The sequence below is a fragment of the Trichosurus vulpecula genome, chromosome 1 (genome assembly GCF_011100635.1).
Source record: "Trichosurus vulpecula isolate mTriVul1 chromosome 1, mTriVul1.pri, whole genome shotgun sequence".
Lineage (NCBI taxonomy): Eukaryota > Metazoa > Chordata > Mammalia > Diprotodontia > Phalangeridae > Trichosurus > Trichosurus vulpecula.
Window position 1 is genome coordinate 523,923,786 of NC_050573.1, and position 24,557 is coordinate 523,948,342.

Below are 24,557 nucleotides of genomic sequence, written 5' to 3' on the forward strand. Positions count from 1 at the left end.
AAATTCATAGGTATTAGTCAGAATCCTTTGTATAGAGTCTCTTTTAGGGATTACTGTATTCAAGGAGGTAATAATAGAACTAATTTGTTAGCTTTAGCTATGGCGGGATTCAATAAACAGTATCCCACTGAGTCCATGTGGCCTGTGGAGATAGACCCTGGTATTGGCTTAGAAACCGTATGAGAAAGTTAAAGGAAGAGGTAATGAAAACTGAAATAATGGTGGGAGATGTAGATGCATATCCCAGCATTCACTTAATGGTTCCTCATAGAAATATAATGGTGAAGACTGCTCCTCATGCTTATAAACACATAATTCTGACTACTAATTGGGGAAATAGAGCACCCCCTTTCAGAGTTGCTGGATAAGATTTCAGTTAGGTGACCTAGGAGAATGGGGAAAAAATAAATTTCCTCAAGAGAGACGAGAGAATAGCCAGTGGATTCAAAGTCTAAATCGATTAACAAGGAGAGAATTGTTTACTGCCTTATTGAGAGCAGGAATAGATTATGGAAGAATAGATGGTATTCCAACTAATGAACTATATAAGATATACCGGGAAAAGAGACTTAATATTAGGTGGACTCAGGAAGTAAGAACTGCCCCTACAGTTTGTCCTGAGTGATTGTATCCAAGTTTGTCACACCTGCAAGGAGAATAGGAGCTTGGCCAAGCCCCAGCTCAGATTAAAGAAGTACATAGATGGGATTACAGACCCCATATCAGTTTAACCATATGCTGGAAAAATGGATCAAGCTCTGTAACTAGGGCATTAATAGATACTGGGGGCAGAGGCCTCTCTTATGTATGGAAAATTGTACCTGTTCCTGGACACATCATTGGGATAGACATATTGAAAGGTGTGACTTTAAATTTGCCTGAGGGGAGATACCAGTTTGCAGTAAGGAAGATAGGAATTAATGCAATTCCAGTGGGTAAAATAAAAATGGACTCAGTCACTTTGCCTGAACCTTCTGATGTAATTACTTTAAAGCTGTATTGTGTGCCAGGTGGACAAGATGAAATTACCAATACTGTGAAGGAATATGTTGACGCAGAAGTATTAGTCCCTATAACCACTTGATGGAATAATCTTGTCTGGCCAGTATGAAAGTCACATGGGACATGGAGAATGACAGTGTATTATAGACAGTTGAATAAAGTGACTCCCCCTTGTACGCTGCTGTTCCATTTACTGTTACCTTAATAGAAAGGATCCAGAAATATGATGGGACTTGGTATGCAGTTATTGATTTAGCCAATACTTTCTTTACTATCCCAATAGATTCTAAACAGTGGGACCAATTTGCTTTCACTTGGCAGGGCAGACAATATACTTTTCACCCACTTGCCTCAAGGGTCTCTGCATAGCCCTACTATTTGTCATAGGAGTGTGGCTGAACATTTGGATGACTTAGAACTGCCTGGTATACAGCTTACTCACTACATAGATAATATTACGATACAGGGGAAAAATATATATGAAGTGGAAAAGAGTTTGATGCTTTTAATTGAGCATATGAAAAGCAAAGTGTAGGAAGTTAACCTGGCAAAGGTTCAAGGACAAGCTCAAACAGTAAAATTCTTAGGCATACAATGGAATAAGGGGCTGCAAAAGATTCTCCCACAAGCCTGACGAAAGATTCATGATTTTCCTGTTCCTACCAACAAGAAAGAGACTCAAAAGTTTATAGCATTATTTGGATATTGGAGACATCACATACTGCATTTAGGGCAGATTCTGAAACCCTTATAAGGTTACTAGGAAGAAATAGGAATTTGACTGGGGACTTGAGCAGAGTAAAGCTTCTGAAAAAGCCAAGGCTGCTATACGGTTGGCCCTAGATTTACGGCCTACGCAAAGTGGCCCAGTGGAATTACAAGTGACTGTACAGGATGAATATGCAAACTGGAGATTATGGCAAAAACATCAAAGCTGAAATGTACCCTTAGGATTTTGGTCTAGGAAATTCCCTTCATCTGGGGTTTAATATACCCCTTTTGAAAAGCAATTGTTAGCTACATACTATAGACTGAACAACTGACTCTGGGCCATGAAGTAATATTAAGGCCTGGACTCCCAATAATGAGTACCCCAGCTTCCCAGAGAATTGGACGTGCACAAGAGGCTAACATAATTAAGTGGAAACGGTACATTCAAAACAGACCTAAAACAGGCAAAAGTGGATTTTCTGTTTTACATGAATCTATAGCACACATAACTACTGAGGGAAATGATACATCCCCTGAACCAAAGCAACAGTTGGTACAATCCTTGGTAAAATGGAATGGTGGATACGATGGATTGACTGAAGAGCAAAAGAAACATGCATGGTTTACTGATGGGACAGCAAAATATCTAGGCCATAAAAGACATTGGCAAGCGGTAGACTATAACCCATGTACTAGGCAGACTTTGGAAAGTACTGGGACAGGTAGAAGTAGTCAATATGCTGAACTGCTAATTTGTCAGTTTTCATATAGGTGCTCATGTAGCCCTTGCCACATCAGAACATGAGTACAATGCACATGCTGATTTACTAGCAAAGATTGCTACTCAGCAAAGCTCAGGCCAGACATCCTCCTCTCTCCCTCAACACTCTAAGGCCAAAGTCAAGACATAGGCTGGAAGAATGAGCAAACAAAAAGAACCTGAACCTAGTATGGTTTCTGGAAAACTCAAGACATGAACACAGAAGACAGTGACTTGGAAACCCCTGCAAGCAAAGCTCAAAGCCAAATGCAGATTGGCCACAAGTCCAGCAAAAATTCCAAGAAGAGTTAAAGCAAGAGCTAAAGAAGGAGATTTTTTTAAAAGAGCCTGGAAAAAAAATGGAAGAAGAAATGAGAGCTAACTAAGATAGTTATGAAAGAATTAACAGCTTGGTAAAAAGAGCTCCAAAATCTTATGGAAGAAAATAATTGCTTAAAAGTTAGGTTCAAATTGCATTTAAAAAAAAAAAAGGTTCATTTGTTTCAGTCATATTCAACTCTTTGTGACCCCATTTAGGGTTTTCTTGGCAAAGATACTGGTAGAGTGGCTTGCCATTTCTTTCTCCAGCTCATTTTATCGATTAGGAAACTGAGGCAAACAATTGAATGACTTGACCAGGAACCCACAGCTAGTAAGTATTTGTAATAACTCTTTTTGCTTTAGCAAAAGTCAGAACGTAGGAAATGCCCATCAGTTAGGGAATGGCTGAACAAGTAATGGTATATGAATGTAATGGAATACTGTTGTACTGTAAGAAATAATGTTGAATATGGTTTCAGAAAAACCTGCCAGGACTTGTACAAACTTACTTAAAGTGAAGTGAGCAAAAACACAGGAACAGTTTATACAGTAACAGCAATATTGTAAAAATAATCAACCCTGAAGGACTTCAACACAGTGACCAACCACAATTTCCAAGGACTCATGATGAAACATGCTATCCACCTCCAGATAGCTGTTGGACTCAGTACAGATTGAAGCATATTTTTTTTCTTTTTTTTTTTTTGGAACATGGCTAAAGTGGACATTTGTTTTATGTGTCTATATATATTTGTGATGGCTTTAATTTTGATTACCTTTTTGATTAGTGGAGTTGGAAGAGTAGAGTAGATAATTGGGAACTGAAAATAAAATAAAATTGAATTAGGAAAAAAAAATTTCCCAGTCTCAACAGAAGATAACAGACAATGTGAACTAGATATTAGTCTCTGGTAATAACGTATTTTAAAATTAAGTAAAAACACTATATCTCAGGAAGCCTCTATTTTCTGATCTCTATTGCAGTGAATGAACAAAATAGAAGTCAAAAAATAAAGGAAAAGGAAGTTTACCACTGAGAAATGTAAAAACAAAATTATAGAACCATTACTTTGGATTCTCTTACTCTTCCCCTCCCTCTTCCCTCCCCCATGTTAATTCGTATATTCTCATGGGGTGGGAAATTAGACACAGTTCCTTTGAGACAACTTGAAAGTTGTTTGTATGTTTGTTTGTTTTATTGAAAACAAATCCCATTAGCAATTTTTATTAATTTTCTACTTCTCTTTCATTTCAGGTGTCTAAAGTGGACTATTTTGACTTTTCTAAACTTACTCCTCTTGACCAGCGTTGCTTTATTCAAGCTACCGATCTCCTCATGGAAGATTTCAAAATGCTCAGCACTCAGGACATCAAGTGGGCACTGCATGAGCTCAAGGGACACTATGCAATCACCCGAAAGGTTCTCTGCTTATGTTCTTGGATTCTTTTTCATACCCAGCTCCTACTTCTTCCCCAGTATCTAGATTTAAAAAGTCAGGTTAAAGGATTCAGTGTGTTTTCCTTTTGAGAATAGAGAGTGAAGGTGTGGCCTTTGGGGAGAGGGGAGGGACAGGGAACTCTAAGGAGATGGCACATTTTGAAGTGGAAGGGTTCTGAGAAGTCACCCAGGCTAAAACCCTTCATTTTGCTATTAAAGCATCTGAGGCCTGAAGAGGTTGCCCAAGGTCACACAGATAGGTAGGATTGAGTAGAGGAGAAATTTGGTCCTTTTCCTTTCTCTAGAGGACTTCAAGAAGAGCAAAAATGTGATAGACGTAAAAATCATCTTCATGGCAGGATGCTACGATATTAGAATTGATTACTAAGGGAAGTGGTAATGTATTTTTCTTTGAAGATCTTTAAGAAAAACTAGACAGATGCTGTGTGTGACACTAAGAAATAAAAGGGACTAAAACCTGCTGTACCTGTTTGGAAAATCATTGAGACTAACATGTAACAATGATTCTCACAGTATAGAGCAGCCATATAGGCCTGTGCATGGTGTATTCTGCACTTTTCACACACATATACCTCATGTTTCTCATAAATAGCTATGATATTGGTGTGTCTTTGGAGTGTTAATCCACACCATTCCTTGTCAACATTGCTGCTACTGTGGCTAGTCTTGAAAAAGTTCCTCCCCTCCTTATCTGATCTATATCTATTTAGGAAGCTAAAGGATATCTCTGGTTGATTCCTTCTGTTTACTTGGACTAGATGCTGATCCAAGATTGGAGGAGGCAGTGACCAAAGGAAGTGTATTTGAACATGGGATGTCTGCAAGTTGCTTCTAGTTTTATGGTGTGATTTTATGAATTGACACTGTTAATCTCTTTGAAGAGCCACTTAGTTGTACATTTTCCATTAACCAGCATGCTCTGCTCCTATTTACATTTCTTCTCACAATCAATTAGACTTTTTCTAGGAAGCAATTAGGTCCTATACCTGCCTGAGCAGCCTTAGGTATGACCTGGATTGTTTATGACCTGGCATCATGGAAATTTCCCCAGCCTGCATTGTAGAGCGGCTTATGACCAGAAACCCCCTGCTTTGCGAAGATTTTCGTTATCTGTTAGCATACTGGAGAAAAGTGCTGTGAGAGGAAGGAAGGGGAAATGCATATATTTTTATACATATTCAGGAGATAAACCTGTTTTCTGTAAACATTATGAAAAAATTTAGGGTTTACTAACCCTAAATGTGCTTCTTAGTCAAGAATGGAAACTAGGATTTATGGTTAGTGAGGTGTGAGGTAACTCTTACTCGAGTCTGATTTCTTTGAAAGATTTGTAAGCTCAGATCTTTGTTCTCCAATGGGGTAGGACTTGGTGAATTAACATGGACTTTCACATTCAATTCAGTGGTTATTTATTGAATACCTACTACAAACAGCTCTTGCTTTATATAAATGGACCGTTCCACAGATTTTTACGTAATGTGAATTTGCCTTCAGATATGGCAGGAAGGGAGTGTCTACAAAGGGAAGCTGTCAAAGGTTCAAGGACATTTTGGGGCCAGGGACAGAGAAGTGAGAGTGGCAGGAGGAATCTAGGGGAGGGCCAGGGGCCCTCACAGGGGTCAAACACAAACAGGAGAAGATGGGGATAGATCCGTGATACCTGAGTGAGGACTTTTGGGGACTAGGTACATGGGCAGAAGAGGGCAGAGGTCTCTTCCCTTAGCTTTGCAGGTCTGTAGCAAAGTCCCCATCTGCCAAACCCCCATTGGGTGGTGGCTTCTCTTGGTGCTTTCACTTGGAGGATTTTTTAGTTAGTTTTTTTCTTTGTTTTGTTTTAATGGGGAGAAGCCTCAGAGAGAAAGAGGACAGTGCTGTACAGTAAAGTTAACATAAATGGTTTTTTGCAGTGTAGATTTCTTCAGAATTATTTACTTTATTTACATAAAGTTAAATTTGTGTAATGTGAATTTATGTAAAGCAAGAACTGTATGTGCAATTCCTCTGAGCTGGGGATCCAAAAACAACACCCATCTTCAAGGAGCTGACATTCTACCAGGGAGTTAAAACATTTACGTAGATATTTCAGTATTCTACAGTGTTTAGGTTCCCACTTGAGAATAGGTGACACAAATTTGTAGTGGACCCTAGGATGCACCATTATATGATTTGCACCAGTGGCATGCAAAAAGGTCATGAGTAGGATCTGAGAGGGCAGATTGATAAGGGGTTCTCCAAAGTTGGTGTTTGACAAGGTATGAGTGCCAGTAGGACAAGAGGGTGAGAATCAAGGATGATGTATATAACATGTCTTGAGGTAGTTAAACAATAGAATTAGTCTTCAAACAGGAAAGCGAAGAAGACCAGGAATTCAGAATAACTGGAAATGAGCAAGAATGAAGAATAAGTTTAGTTTGACTGCAAATGTATAACCTATATGAAGAGGCAGGAATGAAGAGGGAGGAAGAGAATTTGAAACTCAAAATTTAATGAAAATAAGCGTTAAAAAAATTTTTTTTACATGTAATTGAGGGAAAAAATTGAAGGGAAAAATAGGTTCAGGAGAACCAACCAGAGGAAGAGGATGGAGGGACTTTGGATAGAGGGAATACTTAGCCAAAACATTTCAATGGGCTTCCCTGTGTTTTGCAAAATAACTTTTACGTTGTAACATTTAAAACTGCTTTTGGAACTTCATCACAATGCTATTCTTCGGTAGGATTCATGTCTTAGGACATACAACTATAGTCACTTAAACCTTTATGTTTTGAGGCCAGGATTTCATACTTCTGTTGTGGAATATGAAACAGTATTTAAGTATGTGAGAGATGGCATCCTAATTTGGAGTGCACATTGACCATCCAGGAACTCTGCAGAAACGGGCAAAGATCACAGTTGTGAACAGTCTGTATAAATCATGGCAGATTTTTTTCTAGTTCATCTCCTTTTGGTACAAATAGTTGTACAGTGGGACAAGATTCCTGATGATTACATTACAAACTACATAGTTTCTAAGTCGTGTAATTTTTTATTTCTAGTGTTTGGTAACTATCTAAATGCTAAGTTCTTTTAGTGAAGCAACTTAAAAGCTGCAAAAACAAGCCTTAAAATTTGGAATAAAAGCTTTCAGATAGGCTATATACAGATAAATCCATTGTCTTTATGCTAGCTATCTTGGTTAATCAACCAGCAAACATTTATTAAGCGCCTATATGCCAGGCACTGGGGATATAGATACAAAAATAAAACATTCTATTCCCTCTTTCCATCAGACTTGTTCCAAAATGATGGCTTTTCTTCTTCATAGTTCTGTCTTCTCTGCTTGATAATTTGGTAAAGTTGAAGCTCACTTTTTGACCTTGTAATCATGTTTTTAGTGGCAAACTGTGGTGTCATAATTCTCAGATTACTTCACCACAGGACAAAAACAAGCTGAAGAAAACAAGCAGGGGGCGGAGGTGGGTAGAGGGGTGTGTGCAAGAAACCTTTACAAAGTAGCATCTTTTGGAATAGCAGGAAAAGACCGAAAATTGCTAGCACACTAATATTTTAGTTTTTAGGTCTTGCCCTTTCGTCTCAGAGTGCCCCAAAATACTTTGCTAAAACTCTCCTATTGATATATAGCTGTTTGAGTGGAACCTGTGTAGTAACAGTGACTGTATAGTTAGGAAAGTCTGATAGCCTGCTGGTGTGGCAGTCAATACTGAAGGGAAAGCACTCTGGACCAGAAGCTCTAGTCTCAGCTCAGCCACTACCATTATGATCTTGGACAAGTCTCTTCATTTTTAATGGGCTTCAGTTTCCTGATCTACAAAATAAGGGTTGTGGATGACATACTCTCAGATATCCCCTCCAATTCAAATTCTATGATTCAGCAAAGTATCTTTAGTATTTCACTAATGGTTTGAAATATCAATCATGTAAGAGCAGAATTGATAGTCTTGTTTGGGGGGAGGTGGTGATTTTTTAAAAGTATGTTCCCTGCTGCTCCAAACCAAAATGAAAAACTTAGAATAATTATCCTAAAATGGATTCTACAGAACCAGCTTTTGCTTCTTTGAGATAACCTAAAGCCATAATCTCCTTTTAGCAGTTGACAATTATAATAAAGCATTTGTTCAAAAGGACTAATCCATTGCAACAGCTGATCTCTCATGATTCAATGATCCTAACTTTTTAATAGGACTTTTCTGTGATGAAATCACCTAATGTTACTTTGTTTGCTAAGTCATGGAAGAGAGTTTTTTCCATAGGTGTCAATAAGTTAAGCATTATTTACTTTTCAACTCTATTTCTTTCTCCCCAGCTCCATGATTTCCATAAAAAAATCCAAAGAGATGCAAACATCTCTACAAGAAAACACAGCTCCAGGATCTTGAATAGCCTCTACATATTATAAGTTCTTCTGGAGCAGCAATGTGCTCTGTATCACTGTTACATTCCACGTATTGCTAGTATTGTAGAAGTTATTTACTAAATGTTGGTTCTGAAACTGTTTGCAACATTCCACATTTGTGATCCCCTGCTATTCAGATGAAAGAGGAAAGGTGCCATTTCCTGTTCTCTTTTGGGCCAAAGCATTCAGCTTCATCTTATTGTACTTTTATTACTATGATCATTATGCATATTGTTTTCTTGGTTCAGTTCTTGCATTAGTGCATAAAAATCTTCCCATCTTTCTCTGAATTCTTGTCACTTCTTACAGCACGATGATATTACATTGCATTCATATATCTCAATTTCTTCAGCTCTTCCCTAGTCAGTGGGCACCCTCCCCCATTTTCATTTGTTTGCTGCCACAAAAAAAATGTTGTTATGACCATCTTGGCATATGCGGGACCTTGCTTTTTTGTCTTAGTGGCACTCTCTATTACTTAGTACTCAGGGGTTAAAGAGCCTACTTAACAATGAAAATAAGATGAGAGGATAGCAACCCAGCGGGTCTTCTAGGCTTCTCTTACTGACAAAACCTTGTCAGAAACTTTTGTCATTAAGATACTCCCTTGTATTGTTTTCAGTTTTCTGTACCAGACAAGAAAACTGAGGTACAGGAAACTTAAGCCATTGCCACATTTGCCTGAAAAAGTTATCGGTAAACATTTATTAAACATCTGCTGTGTACCAGGCACTGTGCTAAGCTCTGGGCATACAAAAAGAGGCAAAAGACAGTCCCTGCCTTCAAGGAGTTCACAGTCTAATGGGGGAGATGACAAGCAAACAAATACGTACAAACAGATTGGACTGGGCTGCGGGGTGAAAGATATTGAAGAGTCAAAGATGACTCCTAGGTTACAAGCCTGAGGGACTGGGAAGATGAAATTGCCCTCTACAGTAATAGGGCAGTTGGTAGGAGGTAGGGGTGGTTGTGGTGAAAGATAATTAGTTCCATTTTGGACATGTTTAAGTTGTCTACTGAACATCTAGTTTGAGACGTCTGAAAGAGAATTGCAGATGTGAGATTGGAGACCAGCAGAGAATCTGGGACAGAACAGGTAGATGTGAGAATTATTAGCATATAGGTGGTAATTAAATCCATGGGAGCTGTTGTGATTATCAAGTGAAGTAATAGAGAGGGAAAAGAGAAGAGACCCAAGACAGATGAGGACTTACTATATATAATCATTCAGCTTCTCAGACAGTTCACTGTAAATATCTGAGTTTAACTACATATGGCCCCTTCTTAAGAACTGTTTGATGCATCTATATAGACAAGCCAAGAGATAAATTGAGTAACTACATTTGACAGATGAACAATAGCAAGATGGAAAATTCTCTTGAAACGTTATCTCAACATTTACCTTAAATGATGGCATTGATACAGGGAAAAGGAGGGAAATTGCTAATTAGAAATAGCTAAGTTAAAATGGAAACTGAGACCTAACATTACCTCATATTGACACAGGTATATCCTTAATAGTCCCACAGGGAAGTCTTGGTATAACTATCACAGCAAGAGCTGGGGGTGAGAAGGGCACCCTCAGTTTACAGTTAAGACCTTCTAATAATTATATGGAAGAAATATGCTTCAATCAAAATAGGTAAAGAAATGTCAGTGGCTGGGAGAGGAGGGGATCTGTTGTCCTCAGTATTGTGTATAAACAATTTTCTGACTAGTGAGTAGCAGTTTGGCTAAGCTGTTAATGATTTCAGGGATTTTCCCTTGTAATTGTCATAAAATATTTTTCCCCAGTATTTTAAAAGGGAAACAAAAACAGGTATTATGCAATTAAAACCCAGTTAGCTTTTTGGATATAGTCTTTTAGTTAAGTGGCAGCATTATGTAGTAAAAAGTCAAGAGCTCTAGACCAGGAGTCAGAAGACCTGGGTTCTAATTCTAGATTTTCTACTTAATGAGGGGATGACTTGGCTAAGTCACCTAATATTTTACTTTTCTCTTTAAAATGAAAATACCTGCCCTCCCACTTCATGGGACCAGGAGATGTAAGGCTCATCACATGAAGTTTTTGTGTGAAAATGCTTTCTTAGCTCTAAAATATTATTATGTAAATGCTTGATCTTTCTACATGCCACTCATCTGTTTAAAAATTTGGGAGTGGGAAAAATCTTCATGATGCTGAAGATGATATAGTATTGACTTTCCCTTCCCCCACCCCCAATAAATAAGTGGATACCATCTAGATGGGGTGAACATTTAGAAGACAGGTATTCCTGGGACAATCACACCTTTAACTAAGGCTTAAGTATTAGTTAATGTCAGAGCAGGGAGCAGTTGTCATTTAGGGTAAAAATAGGACATTGATTATAGGGTTATAAATTTAGAGTTTCAAGAGAACTTGAGGCCATCTAGTTCAATCTTCCCATTATACAAGTGGGAAAACTGAGGCCCAGATAAGTTAACTGGAGCTTCCATACGGCACACAATTAGTAAATAACAGAGGTCAGACTTTAATTTCTCCAGGTCCTCTGATTACATACCTAGGACTTTTCCCATTATACCACACTGCCTTTCTCATAGGCTTCAAGGGTTTCACTTTGAGAATGGGGGAATGCTGATATGGAGGAAAGTAGTTGTTTATAAAGCAGGTGGGAGAATAACCAAAACAAACTCCACAGGTCCCATTATTGCTTGAGGCCAAAGGGTTGGCCCTGAAATTACCTGGTAGCACATAGTAACCCAGCCTCTAATCTAGGAGCTAAGAGGAGAAAAAGGGGTAAAAGTAAAAGCATATACATTGTATCTTCTCCATTTAAAATGCATCATTTTTGCTTTCAGATCTGTTACAGAGAAATTGGATGCCAGTCTCATTTCTCTAGCTCTAACAATTGTAGGATTTAATTTTTGGCAATTTTGTTACAGCAGTATTCCATTCTAAATTACAATTTATATCCCATTGAGGTCCTTATAATGGAATTTTACTCTCAGCTCTTGAGTAATAGAGGGTAAATTGTTGAATTATTTTTTATTATCAAAATGTTTGCTGTTTCCCTTACTTCCTTTCCTCCCTCCCCTCCCCCCCTACCCCCCATAGCTAACAATTCATTTTGGCTAGTCTTCTGCTTTGTTAGCATTTTAGCATGGTTGAGAAGATGTCCGATGAAACTATAATGTTTATTTTGTTTCTATTTAGTAACCCTAGTAAGAAATTTGGTCAAAATGAGGGTTCTGGATTATGTGCATTTAAATTTTTCCATATTCACCCTGACCTTTCCCCACCCTCCCAGTCCAGTTTCTATGAATAATTGAAAGTTGCCTAAGTTTAGTAACCTTTTCCATTTTTTAATTTTAGGCCTTTTCTGATGCCATTAAAAAATGGCAGGAGCTATTACCAGAAGCCAGTGGAAAGAGAAAAAAGAGGAAAGAAATGAATCAGTATTCTTACATAGATTTCAAATTTGAACAAGGTAAATGGAAAACTGTGTGTGTGTTCCTACCTTGTATGAAACCATTCAGCAGAACTTATCCACTTACCCACAGCAGTCAAGTAAATGTAGCTATTTTGTGGGGTGCCTTAGCAAATATACCTGAATAAGAGCCCTCGTTTTTGTTCATAAATTCATTTCAAGGTCAAATACTGATAAAGAATAGCTGTTTGGAGGGCACATCAAAGTTTGAGGAAACATTTCAAGTATTTCCTATTATTTATTCCTGGAGCATATAGTGACAAGAAAACAAACCTTCTGTGGGGTAGAAAAATCACATATGAATAGTTTGGTTAAACTTTTCGGTCCAGAAAAAACTGGCTTCTAATGTCTACCATGAGCTACACCAGGCTAAAAATTTGGATGGACAAGCCATCATTACTAAGGAGTCACTTGAGAACCTGAGAGAACCCAGCTTTTGTAACTTTTTAGTTTAGAAATCCTGCTGTACAGACAAAATACATGCCTTTTAGATGCCTCATTGATTGCATTCATTCTTGAGGATGAACACTATGGAAACTCTTTACTAAATGAAAGATCATCTGCACATCATCTGCAAGATATAAAATTGATAGAATTTACAGGAAACTTCCCTTAAGTTGCATGTTCCCTGGGTGGGGTGAACGGGGGACTTCTTACCACCTTTTTTCCTCAAACTGCTGCTATATTTGGACACATTTTCTTCCATTGGGCCTTCTCCTTTTTATTGTTGATCCCTTGTGTGTTACTTACCAGACTTGTATGATTTCAAGTACACTTAAAAGAATAATTCCTTTAAAGAAATTCAGAATTAAGAACTCTTTATAAGGGTATAGAATCCTAGAATTGGAAGAGACCTTAGAGATCACCTCCCTCTCAGTTCAAGAAGTCCCTTGATGATACCTCTTAACAGGTGGTTATGCAGCCTCTGTTTGACTCCTTTGTCTGGCTGATACCTCACTTCTATCTGAGGCAGTTTGTGCCATGGTGGTACAGTTTGAATTTTTATAGCGGTCTTAAAATCTGCCTTCTATTGACTTTCACTTGTCTCGCCAAATTCTGCCTTCTGGAGCAACACAGAGTAAATCTAAACTTTCTTTCTTTCACATTCCTTCAGTACTTCAAAAGGTTGCCATTGGTTTGGGTACTCCCTCCCCAATGCAGAGCGAAAATAATCATGCCACAGTAGTTTGCATGTGTTGTCTCAGAAAAATCTAAAAATCATTGCTTAGCAGCCTACCTTCTGATGATGAACCTCTCCAAACTTAGCTGGGCTGGTCCTCAGATGACAGATGTATAGTCTGTCCTTTTTGGTTTGGTAGCACCTACCAGAGCTTGTGCTCTGTTAATGTAGCTGTCAGGAAGGAGCCCCTGGTTTACTCCCTACCATAATAATGCATTGGAATGAGGCTTTTGTAGAAGTTTCATATGACAGTGCTTCTTTAAAATATTTAAGACTGTTATGTTCTTATCTCTCACCTCTGCTCCTCAAAGAGTGAATAATCAGGTCATGATGAGGTGACCATTTGTTAGTACAGGAGGTGGTACAGGAGATGAGATTCTTGTTTAGTATGGGCTAGACCAGATGATCTCTAAGATCTCTTCCAAATTGGAATGTGTGTTCCAAATCTTTTTTGCACATGTGTGCATGACAAAAACAGTCAGTGAACTTGTGGTATCCCCATACAAATTTGTTAAGCCTAGTTTTCTCTATTCAATACTTTTGTGATAGTTTTCTTTTAACTTAAATGTAGCAACTTGCACTTACATTTTTGCTAAATTTCATCTTATTTGTTTTTCCCAGTCACTTAATTTAAGGAAGGAAAATAATCATCCTCTTCATTTTTTGGATGTGTATATTGTACAGTGAGTTTCTGGGATTTTCTCATGAAACATTTAATTGGAATTTAAATCTTAAATTGTACCAAATATCAGCCCATGTGTTATCTCCATTGGGAATTATATAAACACTGTAGTATTACATTCACATATAGAAACAAGAAAGCAGAATTCTATAAAGCACAAAATAGAAATCATATAAATCAATATGGTTAGTTCAGTTTTAAAATGGAATTTTTTTGTCGTCATATTGCTAGTTAATGGTTTGCTGTTTCAAAAGTTCTAGATAATGGCTGAAGGGAAAAGAAAAAAGGACAGAAACATATAAATTGCTTGTCACTGATTTCTAGCATAGGTTTGAAAACTTATATGCCAACTCTCTTTTTCTACCCTAAATCAAAGCAGATTTTTCTTTGAGGACAAATTTCTATTTAGCAGAAGAGAATACTTTCATTTCTTTAAAAATGTATTAATCATGTATCATAATATCGCAGGCCCCCTAGGCCCTATGGAAAATACAAAGATTAGTATAACTCCTTTAAGATTCTTTCAGTCTGGTAGAGGAAAAATAAATACTGTAAGAAAGTTTCAAAGAAAATGCTCATCTGTGGGAAGTCATATTTAATTCTGGTAGAATATTCATGGAGGAGGTGATATTTGAGAATAGGCAGGAGAGTAGAGCAGAGTGGGTTTGGGAACAACCTGTACTCTAGTTTGGCCAAAACAAAGGGTATGTGTAACAGGAAATAGTGGGGCATCTGACTGGAAGCATAAAGAGTGAGTGGGTCAGACTGTGGAGGGAATTCAATATGAAGGCTCAGATTCCTGGCACTACATCTTTTGCTGAAGTTTTCATTGTCTTATATTCTTTAGGTGATGTAAAAATAGAAAAGCGAATGTTCTTTCTCGAAAATAAACGTCGACACTGGAGGTCCTATGAGAGGCGTTCACTCCTTCCACCTGTGAGAAAAGAGCGAGAATTTTATGAGAAGAAAGTCAAGGAGATGGCTGAGGTAAGACTTTTATGCTGGGGGGTTGGGATTAAAGGTGGGGTGAGGGGGTGTACTTCATGATAACTTGTTCAATGTTTAGGCTGTGGGAAAGGTCGTGTTGGTGTGCCTTCCACATATGATAGGCAGTATGTGTGTGCTGGACTTGGGAAGAAGAAGGGACCAGAAACCCAAGTTGTAAACAAGGCTTTTTTTTTTTTTTGACAGATTTGGTGATAAACTAGTCTCTTTCCTTCTTTGCCTCAGTTTCCTAATAAAGCAAAGGAGTTGAACTAGACAGTCTCTAATATTCCTTACAGTTCTGAGATTCTGTCTTTTTCCTCCTATTGGAGAAGTAATTCTGGAAAGGGGAAGAATAGGGAAAGTAGCAGAGTGATGAGATTATCACCTGGCAACATTTTGGATCGTAGAGATGATTCTTTGTTAGAGAGGGATCCTCCTTCCCTTTTTTTATTTTTCCTATCTTCAGTTTTAGTCCTTGTGTTCCCTTATCTTTATGCTCAAAGAAAAATATTCTCTTTTTTGTGCATACAAAGGAATTGACATTCACATAGACTGTTATGGTAATAAGACAGTTGGCTTTTGCTTTAGATTTTCTTTTCAGAACACAGGTGAGAAGACTGTGTAGAATTATTTATAGTTTTCTTTTTCTCCTTTTTCACTCACGAGCGCTGATTATGAATTCTTAGCACATATGAATGATAATAAGCTTTATTTACAAGGAGTTAAGTGTGACACTTCCCAAAATCTCCTCAGAAAGCCAATTCTAGCTGTAAGGTCCCAGTTTATAGTCAGTTTATGGTGATTTAGGATACAGAACACTGGAGTAGAAGTAAGAAACCTGGGGATTCATCCCAGTTCTGTCACTAACAACCATTGTAACCTCAGACAATTCACTTCACATCTGTGGATCTAGTCTTCTCATTGGTAGAGTGAGAACATTAGACTAAGTGATCTCATAGGTTCTTTTCAACTTAAAATTTCAGTACTTTTATGATTTAGTCTTCACACCTCACAGCAAGATGCCTTTTGATATTGGCCTTAAGATCTATGAGGAAGCTGTTCATACCCTGTTTTATAAAGAAATTAAAATAAGATTTCTTTAAAAAAAAAAAGTCCCCATTATTACACATGTTCAGCACACTACAAAAAGAAGTTATTTCAAATGGCAACTGAAAAATGAAGCTTGACAAATATATCAATGATCCCAATTCAGTTCCCTTGATTTTCTGTTTAGGAGAGTTCCATTGAATTTCTTTGTCTTTTAAAACCAGATACTAGGGTATCAATCAACAAGACTTTATTTACCATCAGCTCTGTGCCCTAACACTGTGCTAGGTTCCAAGAATTCCCTCCCTGCTCCTGCTCCCTCACCCCCCCCAGCATATTTTATATGTGGGACTTCAGTGGGAATGTTGAGTAATATATTTCTTCAAATTTTTTTGTTGTCATTTTTTATGTTAACAGCTTTCATCCTAGTAACAATATAGTATCTCCTTAATCTAACTGTTAGGTTATTCCACGTCCTGCTCCACCTTAATGAGAAGTTGGGAGCCAGCTCTTTATATCAGATCAGTCTCTGTGCCACCACTCTTCCTTTCCTCTTTTAATATTAAGATAGTTGGGCATTTATTAAATGCATGCTAAGTTCCATGCTCTCTCTTAGGTTCTGAGGATACAAATAAAAGAAATGAAACAATCTCTTTTCAAAAGAAACTTTCATCCTAAGAGAGTATACCATGAGAGAGAGAGCAATATATAAATATATATACACATTCTTCTATATATGTGTTCCTTTCTCTGTATGGATGATTACACACACATACAGAAAGAGCATATATGTACAGAATAAAGAGAATAAATAAAAGTACAAGTACAAAGTAGTGGAATACAAGTTAATTTGATGGAGAGGCAGCATAAGTAAGATTTCATGTAGAAGTTGGTACATGAGAGGGGTACAGCAGCTCAGAAGAAAGGAGGGAGTACATTGTAGGTATAGGTAGTGACCATGTAAAGATGGTATGTGAAGAACAAAGAGAGGGCCAGTTTGGCTGGACCACAGAATGCAAAAGGCTAGTAATGTCCCGTGAGGTTGGAAAAATAGGTTGGCTAGATTATGAAGGGCCTAACAACTAAACAAAGGAGCTTGTTGAATATAGAAATGATAGAATATAGAAATGGTAGTTATTGAGTTAGGGGAATGAGAGGTGCTTAAGGAAAACCACTTTGGCAGCAAGTGTGTAGAATGAACTAGAGTGGGAAGAGACTTGAAACTTTAAAGAAAATCAGTTAGGAGACTGTTGAAATAATCTAGGCAAAAGGTAATGAGGGCCTGCACTTAGCTGGTAGATGTGTGAATAGAGAGAAGGGTTCATATTCTGTAGATGTTATAGAGGTAGATAGAGCAAAATTTGACAGCTGGTTAGATATGAGTGAAAATGAGGAGTCCAAGAAAAATGCAGAGGTTACAAACTTGGGAGACTAGAAAAATGGTGATACCTTCACCAGAAATGGGGAAGTTTTGAAGAGGAGGGGAGGATTTGAGGGAAGAAGAATGCATCCACTTTGGTCTATGTTGAATTGTCTTTGGAACTTCCAGTTTTAAATGGTTTTGTTGTTGTTGTTGTTGTGTCAATAATTTATTTTCAGTGAAAGTAAATTTATATTTCAGTCATGACATCAACAGAAATTGATGTTAACATCTGTTGTACTACAGCAAACAGAAAAGTACGAGACACCAACAGAATCAAACAGTTCTCAAAAAACCACACATCACAATTCGCATATACTTTAACATTAAAGTCTTCTGTTGCATTTATCTATAAAGCCTTATTAGTTTAAAAAAAACCAGGAAATAAATAATAGCATCTTTGTCTTGGGGAAGTTTTTATAACAGCAGTGGTGTGGTTCAGAAAAGTGAAGGTCCTTGCTAATGTGATGGAAAACGGCTTTAGTCGTAACATGGTACCAGAAACAGCAGCCTCCCAGACACCAACAACCATGTGTGGCTGAATGTCACAGTAAAAGTGCACTCTGGTCTACACTGGTGAATCAGTAACTGAAGTAAATCTCTTCAAAATACTTTATTTCAGAAGCATGAACAAAAACATGGCCAACTTCTTACTGCTGAAACTCTTAGTGCTGCATATTCAGAGCCAGTAATGAGAGTGTGCCATAATGTGTACATTCCAGGTAAAGAATGTCTAGGAAAAATGAAAATTCACTGTAGTTACGACTCCCTCATCTTCAGTTCCACCCTTTTTCTTCTTCTTCTTTAAACAATCGCAACAACAACGACAAGTATCATTGTCAGTCAGAGGAGTGTGGATTTTCCATCGTGATCTTGGATTGTCTTTATATCCAACTTGGCTTTTTAATGCACAGACTTTTAAAAATTTAACGTTCCCTATGCTCTCGATGCTGGCTGACAATCCAGCCTGAGAATTGGGATATGTCTGTTAGGCTACTTCCAAGAGCTACAGTGAGGCTCATAAAGCAATTGTCACGTTAGGAGGCAAAATACAGAATCAACGGTCTCTTGCTACACGATGTTGGCAAGTCCTTCTAGCTGTCCTTAGGTCCAACAAATTCAGATTAAGTTTTAATTAAAGCTGTTTTTAAGATACAGGATTATGGCCTAAAAGTTAGTGTGCTTAACTGTGTCACTAGCTGACATTTTTCAAGGGTAAACCTTTTCAAATAGCCATCACCTTCATTTATTAAAATATTAGGAATGGGCTATCTTCACATACAAATATTGTCTAGTTATGATCCAAAATGAAACATCCAAAATGGAACAGATCAGAATACACCTTGAGGGTATTTGGTGTTATCATTTTCAATTATCTATATAATAACAGTACTCTTTTCAGATTTATAATAAGAGGAAAAAGTCTGGAAGGCTTTCTTAAGAACAACAAAAGAATTGAACATGCACTAAATTAAGACTTTATCCGTACACAAAGTGACTTGGAGAATCAAGGCAATTATTTAGATAGTGGCATTCTGAAAAATCCAGTATTGCCTCAGTTGTCTGGATATTCCAGGTCAAAGGGTGGTTTTTGGGGGGATGGGGTGGGGTTAGGGAGGTGAGAAACAGTGGTAAATAATGCATATTTTATACAGGTACACATGATTTAAAGGACATTTTCATGAGTGTACAAAAAAAGAAAATATCCAGGACTCACATTTCTTTCAAGGGCCATCAGTCAGGGCCAGCTTGAGCAGCATCAGACTTGGCATCCCTAAATTAACAAGGTGTTAGCCATGTGACACTGGAACAGAAATAAAAATTTGTAGTAAACAGCAATAAAAATTTGACAGAGTATTCACTGATTATTATAATGATTTGAGTAAAATTTGTGTTCTAGCTATCTGTGGTGAGAAAAACGTGTCAAGTCTAGTGAAATAGTTGAGGTTTCTGTTTTTAATATTTTGCTTGTTTCACTTGATAAGCCTGAAATAAATGCAGGGAAACCAGGCTATTCAACATGCATTTAAAATACAGCAAACTGGTGGCTCCCTCCACCTGTACATGAACCATGGTCAAATGTTTACATGGACCACCATTTTAATTTACGCTTTCACATATAATCCATTTTATGAATAACTATACTGACAAGGAATTAAAAAACCCTGCTGTCCCTTTCAGCCCTTTCGTAAATATATAAAGTTTCACTAAATTCTCTTTTTATTTAAACAAGACATCTACATTCTTCTTTACATGTGAACATAAAATAATTCATTTCTTGTTTGTATGTCACAAATGTGATGATTTTTGGTTAGCAAGGTCTACTGCACTCAGTAGTTGCAGGGTAAATTCACTTATGCAGCTAACAGGCATGTTAAAGCTTTTTACTGAGTTTCTGCACATCACTAGTAAATCAAGAAAAATGAAAAATCACATTTAATTGTGTACAAATACATGATTTGTTCATTTAATGTTATAAAAAATTCAATGAGGTTGAGATGGGGTCTAGTCAATATTAAAAACGGATCTTTGTCTCAATAGTATAATAAAAGCTAAAATTAAATGTGAAATTTTGTAATTTAAAAGAATTGGATGTTTTTCAAGTATATGGTAATAAATTGCCTATAATTTTAAATAAATCAGTGCAACACTTATTGTGTTTGTAACAGTAACTTGAGTATATCTGCTTTTCAAATGTGAAACATTTTCCTGTCATTTATTGGAAAAATCTGTGACTGACTAAACCTACTTTAAAATGACTCCAGAAATTTTTGCCGATAATTTTTTTAAAAGTTATTTTGTTGTTACTTATCTTAAGATACCACTGAACTTATAAAGTATTAATGCGATACGGAAAATTTTGTGAAGTTCCATATGTAATATTAAAGTAACCTATTTTCTCTTATTAAAGTCTGTTATACCACCTACAAATATATGTAAAGTCTGTTCACAGCATGCAAGCCCTTCTCAGAATAAATTTTTTAATTCACTGGGCAATTCGTTTATAATAGTTTAAATATACACATTGTGAATATATGGTATAGGTAAAAAAAAAAACCCAAAACAAAACCTTAGACTTCCAGGGGACAGCAAGAGAACCCATCTTGATAGTTCAGTTAAAACTGTGATGATCTATCCAGAAAAACTTAAGCTGTCCTGCTTGTCTCAAGGACCGCAATTTAAGGTAATGATATTACCTTCAACCGCTAACATGCAAAATTTATGGCAGTGACTACATCTGAGACTACTGAAGCACTGATCTCCAATATATATTAAAGTCTTTAGCAACTTCTCTTTTAAGCAAAAATTTAAACCTCATCATGGGTATATAGCTATATTAAAGACAACCAGACGTTTCAAAGCTCAGCTTAGAATAGAGAATTGGGCAAAGATCCATTTAAATTAAATTTAGATATTATTTGCACACCTTCAATCTGGTAAAGGACTTTAAAGAAGAAAATAATATCAGCATTCAACTTTATCAAAATTGTAGCTGCATCAGTGACATAGATTTAAAAAACAACCGCCTCTCAGTGACAGAAATTTAAAAACCCTTCCACCAAAATGGCAACTACTTTCTTTTCAAACGTGAATCCTGTTAAACAATGAGGTAAAACAGGATCGTAATTCTTTTGGGCCACAGTGTCATGTACAGAGAGTAATGCCTTGAGATTGGAATTTCAACAGCTCTCCGATCTCACTGTTCAACTGCTTGTTCTGCAGCTCTTCAGCCAGACCATTTGCCAAAGCTGCTGCACCATGGAGGATGGGCTCAGGATTCTGTTTCTCATAGTAGTGTAACTTTTCATGAATTTTCACCAGTGAATGAAGGCTTTTTTACCAAACATATCCCAGAGGAAGGTTAGGTCTTCCTGGCTGTCCACATGTGGCTGCAGCTGGGCTGGCAGTGCAGTCAGCAGCTCATACAGACCTGTCTCACTTCCAGATCCTGCTGATAAAGCTGGCATGATTTATTCTGCAGTTTATACCAAAAGATTAAATTCTTTCCACTCACAAGGAAGCAGTTAATTTCAGTTAAATTGCTTGTGGCTACATTGTCTAAAAATAATCTTCCAATTTGTCCCCAAGCCTTCCCTGCGGAGGCGATGGCAGCGGAGGCCTCGGGAGGCGCCGCCCGTTCCTCTGACCCTTGCTCCTCCGGGCTCGGGAGCAGGAGTGAGGGCGAGGCGGCGGCGGCGGGCTCACTCACATCGCCGAGCGCACACTCACAGTCACAGATACACACGTGCTCGCGCACAAGTCTACGAGGAGTCCCCAGTTTTAAATGTTTAATAGGCAATTGCAGATTTAGAATGGAGCTCAGAAAAGAAACTAGAGCTGGACATTTAGATCTGAGTTCATCAAGGGACATATAGAAGAAAAAGAGGTGATCTATGACAGAGCCTTGGTGGGGACACTTGCATTTAGGGAGCAAAACAAAGATGAAGATTCAGCAAAGAAGATTTTTCTCAAATCAGTTAAGAAGGGAGAACTGGGAAAGAACAGTTTAACAGAAATCCAAAGAAGAAAGAGTAACCAGTGAGAATTTTATCAGCAGCATCTAACAGAGAGGTCACGAAGGATGAGGCTCAAGAAAAGGCCATCACTAGATTTGGCAGTGAAGAGATGATTAGTAAATTGGAGGAAAACAGCTTCTGTTGAATGATGAGGATGGAAGTCAGAATTCAGTAGGTTCGGAAGAGGTTGAGAAGGGAGAAAGGGCACTCACTAAATACGCATGGCTTTTTCAAGCAGTTTAATAGAAAAGGGAAGGATAGATATGTGGGGATCATAAGATCAGATGAGGGTTTTTGAAGATGGGAGAAACATGGCCATGTTTGTGAGCATTAGGGAAAGAGATGGATATGGAAAATTGAGGAAGAGAGAATAGGGGTGTGATGGTGGAAGTAAGTTGCTGGAGGAGCTGAGATCAAAGGTGCTTGTGGGAGGAGTTGGACTTGGCAAGAAGGGCTGCCTCTGAAGTGGAGGAGATAGCGGGGTGGAGGGAGAGATGTCTGACTGATGTGAAGTGAAGAAAAGGGAGCTTTGGGAAAAGTCATCATTTTTTTAATGAGTTGTGAGGATGGGAAAAGAGAATGGCATGACAGGCTTGAGGAGAGATGAGAAGATTTAGAACAGGTGATGTGAATGGACTAGAGAATCAATTTGAGGGGAGTAAAGGGATTTGCTTACTGCCAGGAGTGCCTAGTTGATAATCGTTAATATAAATTTGTAGTGGTCACAGTCAAGATGGTTGGACTTCCATGAAGGAGGCAGATGGTAGGAGACAGTAGTCAGGTTTGGCAGTAGGAAAAGGGGGCAAAAGATTTAAGAGTAGAGTAAATTGAGGTTGAGAGGGAAAGAGAATGTAACCAGTGCAAGGGTGATGTCTTAGGAAAATATTGAAGGAGGGTTTAGACAGTCCCCATGAAGATGAAGAACAAGGTTAAAGTTTAAAACACCTAGGGATATAGACAATGGTAAAAGATTATAATCAGATAAAAATATTTTTGAATCATCAGCATAGGGGTGGATCATTTGTAAAGCGATGGAAAGATTAAGGGTATGGCTATGTGTATATCTTAGGTGTAGTGTAGGGAGGTCAGGAAATTATTTGTAGAAATTTTTTTTTCCCCTCTAATGGGGGCTATGTCCATTGTTGCCAAATTTTGAGAAAAATGGCTTCTCTATATTGTCAGGAATGCTTTAATCACTAAATTTGATTTTGTCTTGGACTGGACTACCTTATCTAATCATGTTCCTGACCATTTATTCCTCTAATTTGGTTATTCTTGTATACCCTCATCTTGATTTCACATTCTGTAACAAGGCAGAAAGAATGTATCGTTGCTTTTTGATTTGAGGTCTTTACATTTTTGAATGAGAAGCTCTAAATATGAATTCTTATTTTTAACTAAGGAAATTTTGCCAGGCTTATCTATTTTTATTTGATTTGGGAGGGAGAAAAGGGTCTGATCCTTAATCAGAATTTCACAGATTATCTCCTTTTTATGACCCCGATTCAAACCAACTCTCTGATTAAATAGCGCCATCATTAAAAATTCTATTCACTTTTGAGTAATTACTAACATTTTTGCCAGATGGATAATCACTTATTTAGAGCTAAAAACAATCCTAGAAATGATCCAATCCCCTCATTTTGCAGATAAAGAAATTGAGGCACAGTGAAGGTAAAGTGACTTACTCAAGGTTACGTAGGTAGCAAAGCCTGGATTTGAACTCAAGTCCCCTGACTTCAAAGTCAAGACTCTCTAGAATTTACAAGTTTTCACCATGTCTTTGGTGATTCTCTGGCCTTAATTCCAGGTTGATTTTTGCCTGAAGAAGTCAACACAGTGTCATAGGGAAAAGTAACTACAGGAATAACTTTAAAAATGACCCTGGTTAATATTTAATTGAAGTAAATGGCAAATAGTTCATTGCATCCTTTTGTGGGTTGTGTTTGTTATAGCCTATTCTTTTTCCCCCTTAGCATGCTGACTTTTTGCTTGCCCTGCAAATGAACGAAGAACAGTATCAAAAGGTAATTGCCTGAAGTATCATCTTTTTAATTAATTTATCTCTTTATTTGCCTGTTTATTTACTTGGGGGTGTCCCTCCTTTCAGATTTTCTTAGCATTTTCGTGGCCAATTATTTTAACAGAGTTTTCAATTTTTTCTATTTTAACATGCCCCATTCTACTGAGTTGAGAGACTAAGCCAAATTTCCCAACAAGATTAACATGTAATTGGGAAATATTGAACAAAATAAATAAAAATATAATACAGCATAGACAATGTTAATTTGTCATATTCTAAGTCAGTATACATTGGCAGGGATCCCTTTCTGTTCGTGTTTGATACCACTGGTCTATCTATAGGCCAGACTCAGAAATTGCTCTAATTCTGATTTGTACCAGACTCAAACCAACATTGGAAGAAGGATAATGAGCCTAAGAGACAAATTCATTGGATTAGCTGCTTAGGGGCTCATTTTAAAGGAGCTTTTTCAATATTTAAGTGTTAATTTCACTTGTGGGGCAGGGGGAAGGGTGACATGTATTTGGGCCTAAATTAGTTTACACTCTTGTCCTCTGTCACGTTTCAGCCTCTCCATTTCAGAATTAA

General features: G+C 37.5%; 1 protein-coding gene across 2 annotated transcripts in view; it reads left to right on the forward strand.

Moving 5' to 3' along the window:
- RNF216 (ring finger protein 216) overlaps positions 1–24,557 on the forward strand; it is a 192,808-nt gene that overhangs the window by 76,863 nt on the left and 91,388 nt on the right. For both annotated transcript variants that reach the window (XM_036741200.1, XM_036741201.1), the window contains exons 7-10: positions 4,050–4,214; positions 11,999–12,113; positions 14,823–14,962; positions 23,923–23,973. In XM_036741200.1, the coding sequence (XP_036597095.1) occupies positions 4,050–4,214; positions 11,999–12,113; positions 14,823–14,962; positions 23,923–23,973 (471 nt within the window). The remainder of the gene's footprint in view (positions 1–4,049; positions 4,215–11,998; positions 12,114–14,822; positions 14,963–23,922; positions 23,974–24,557) is intronic.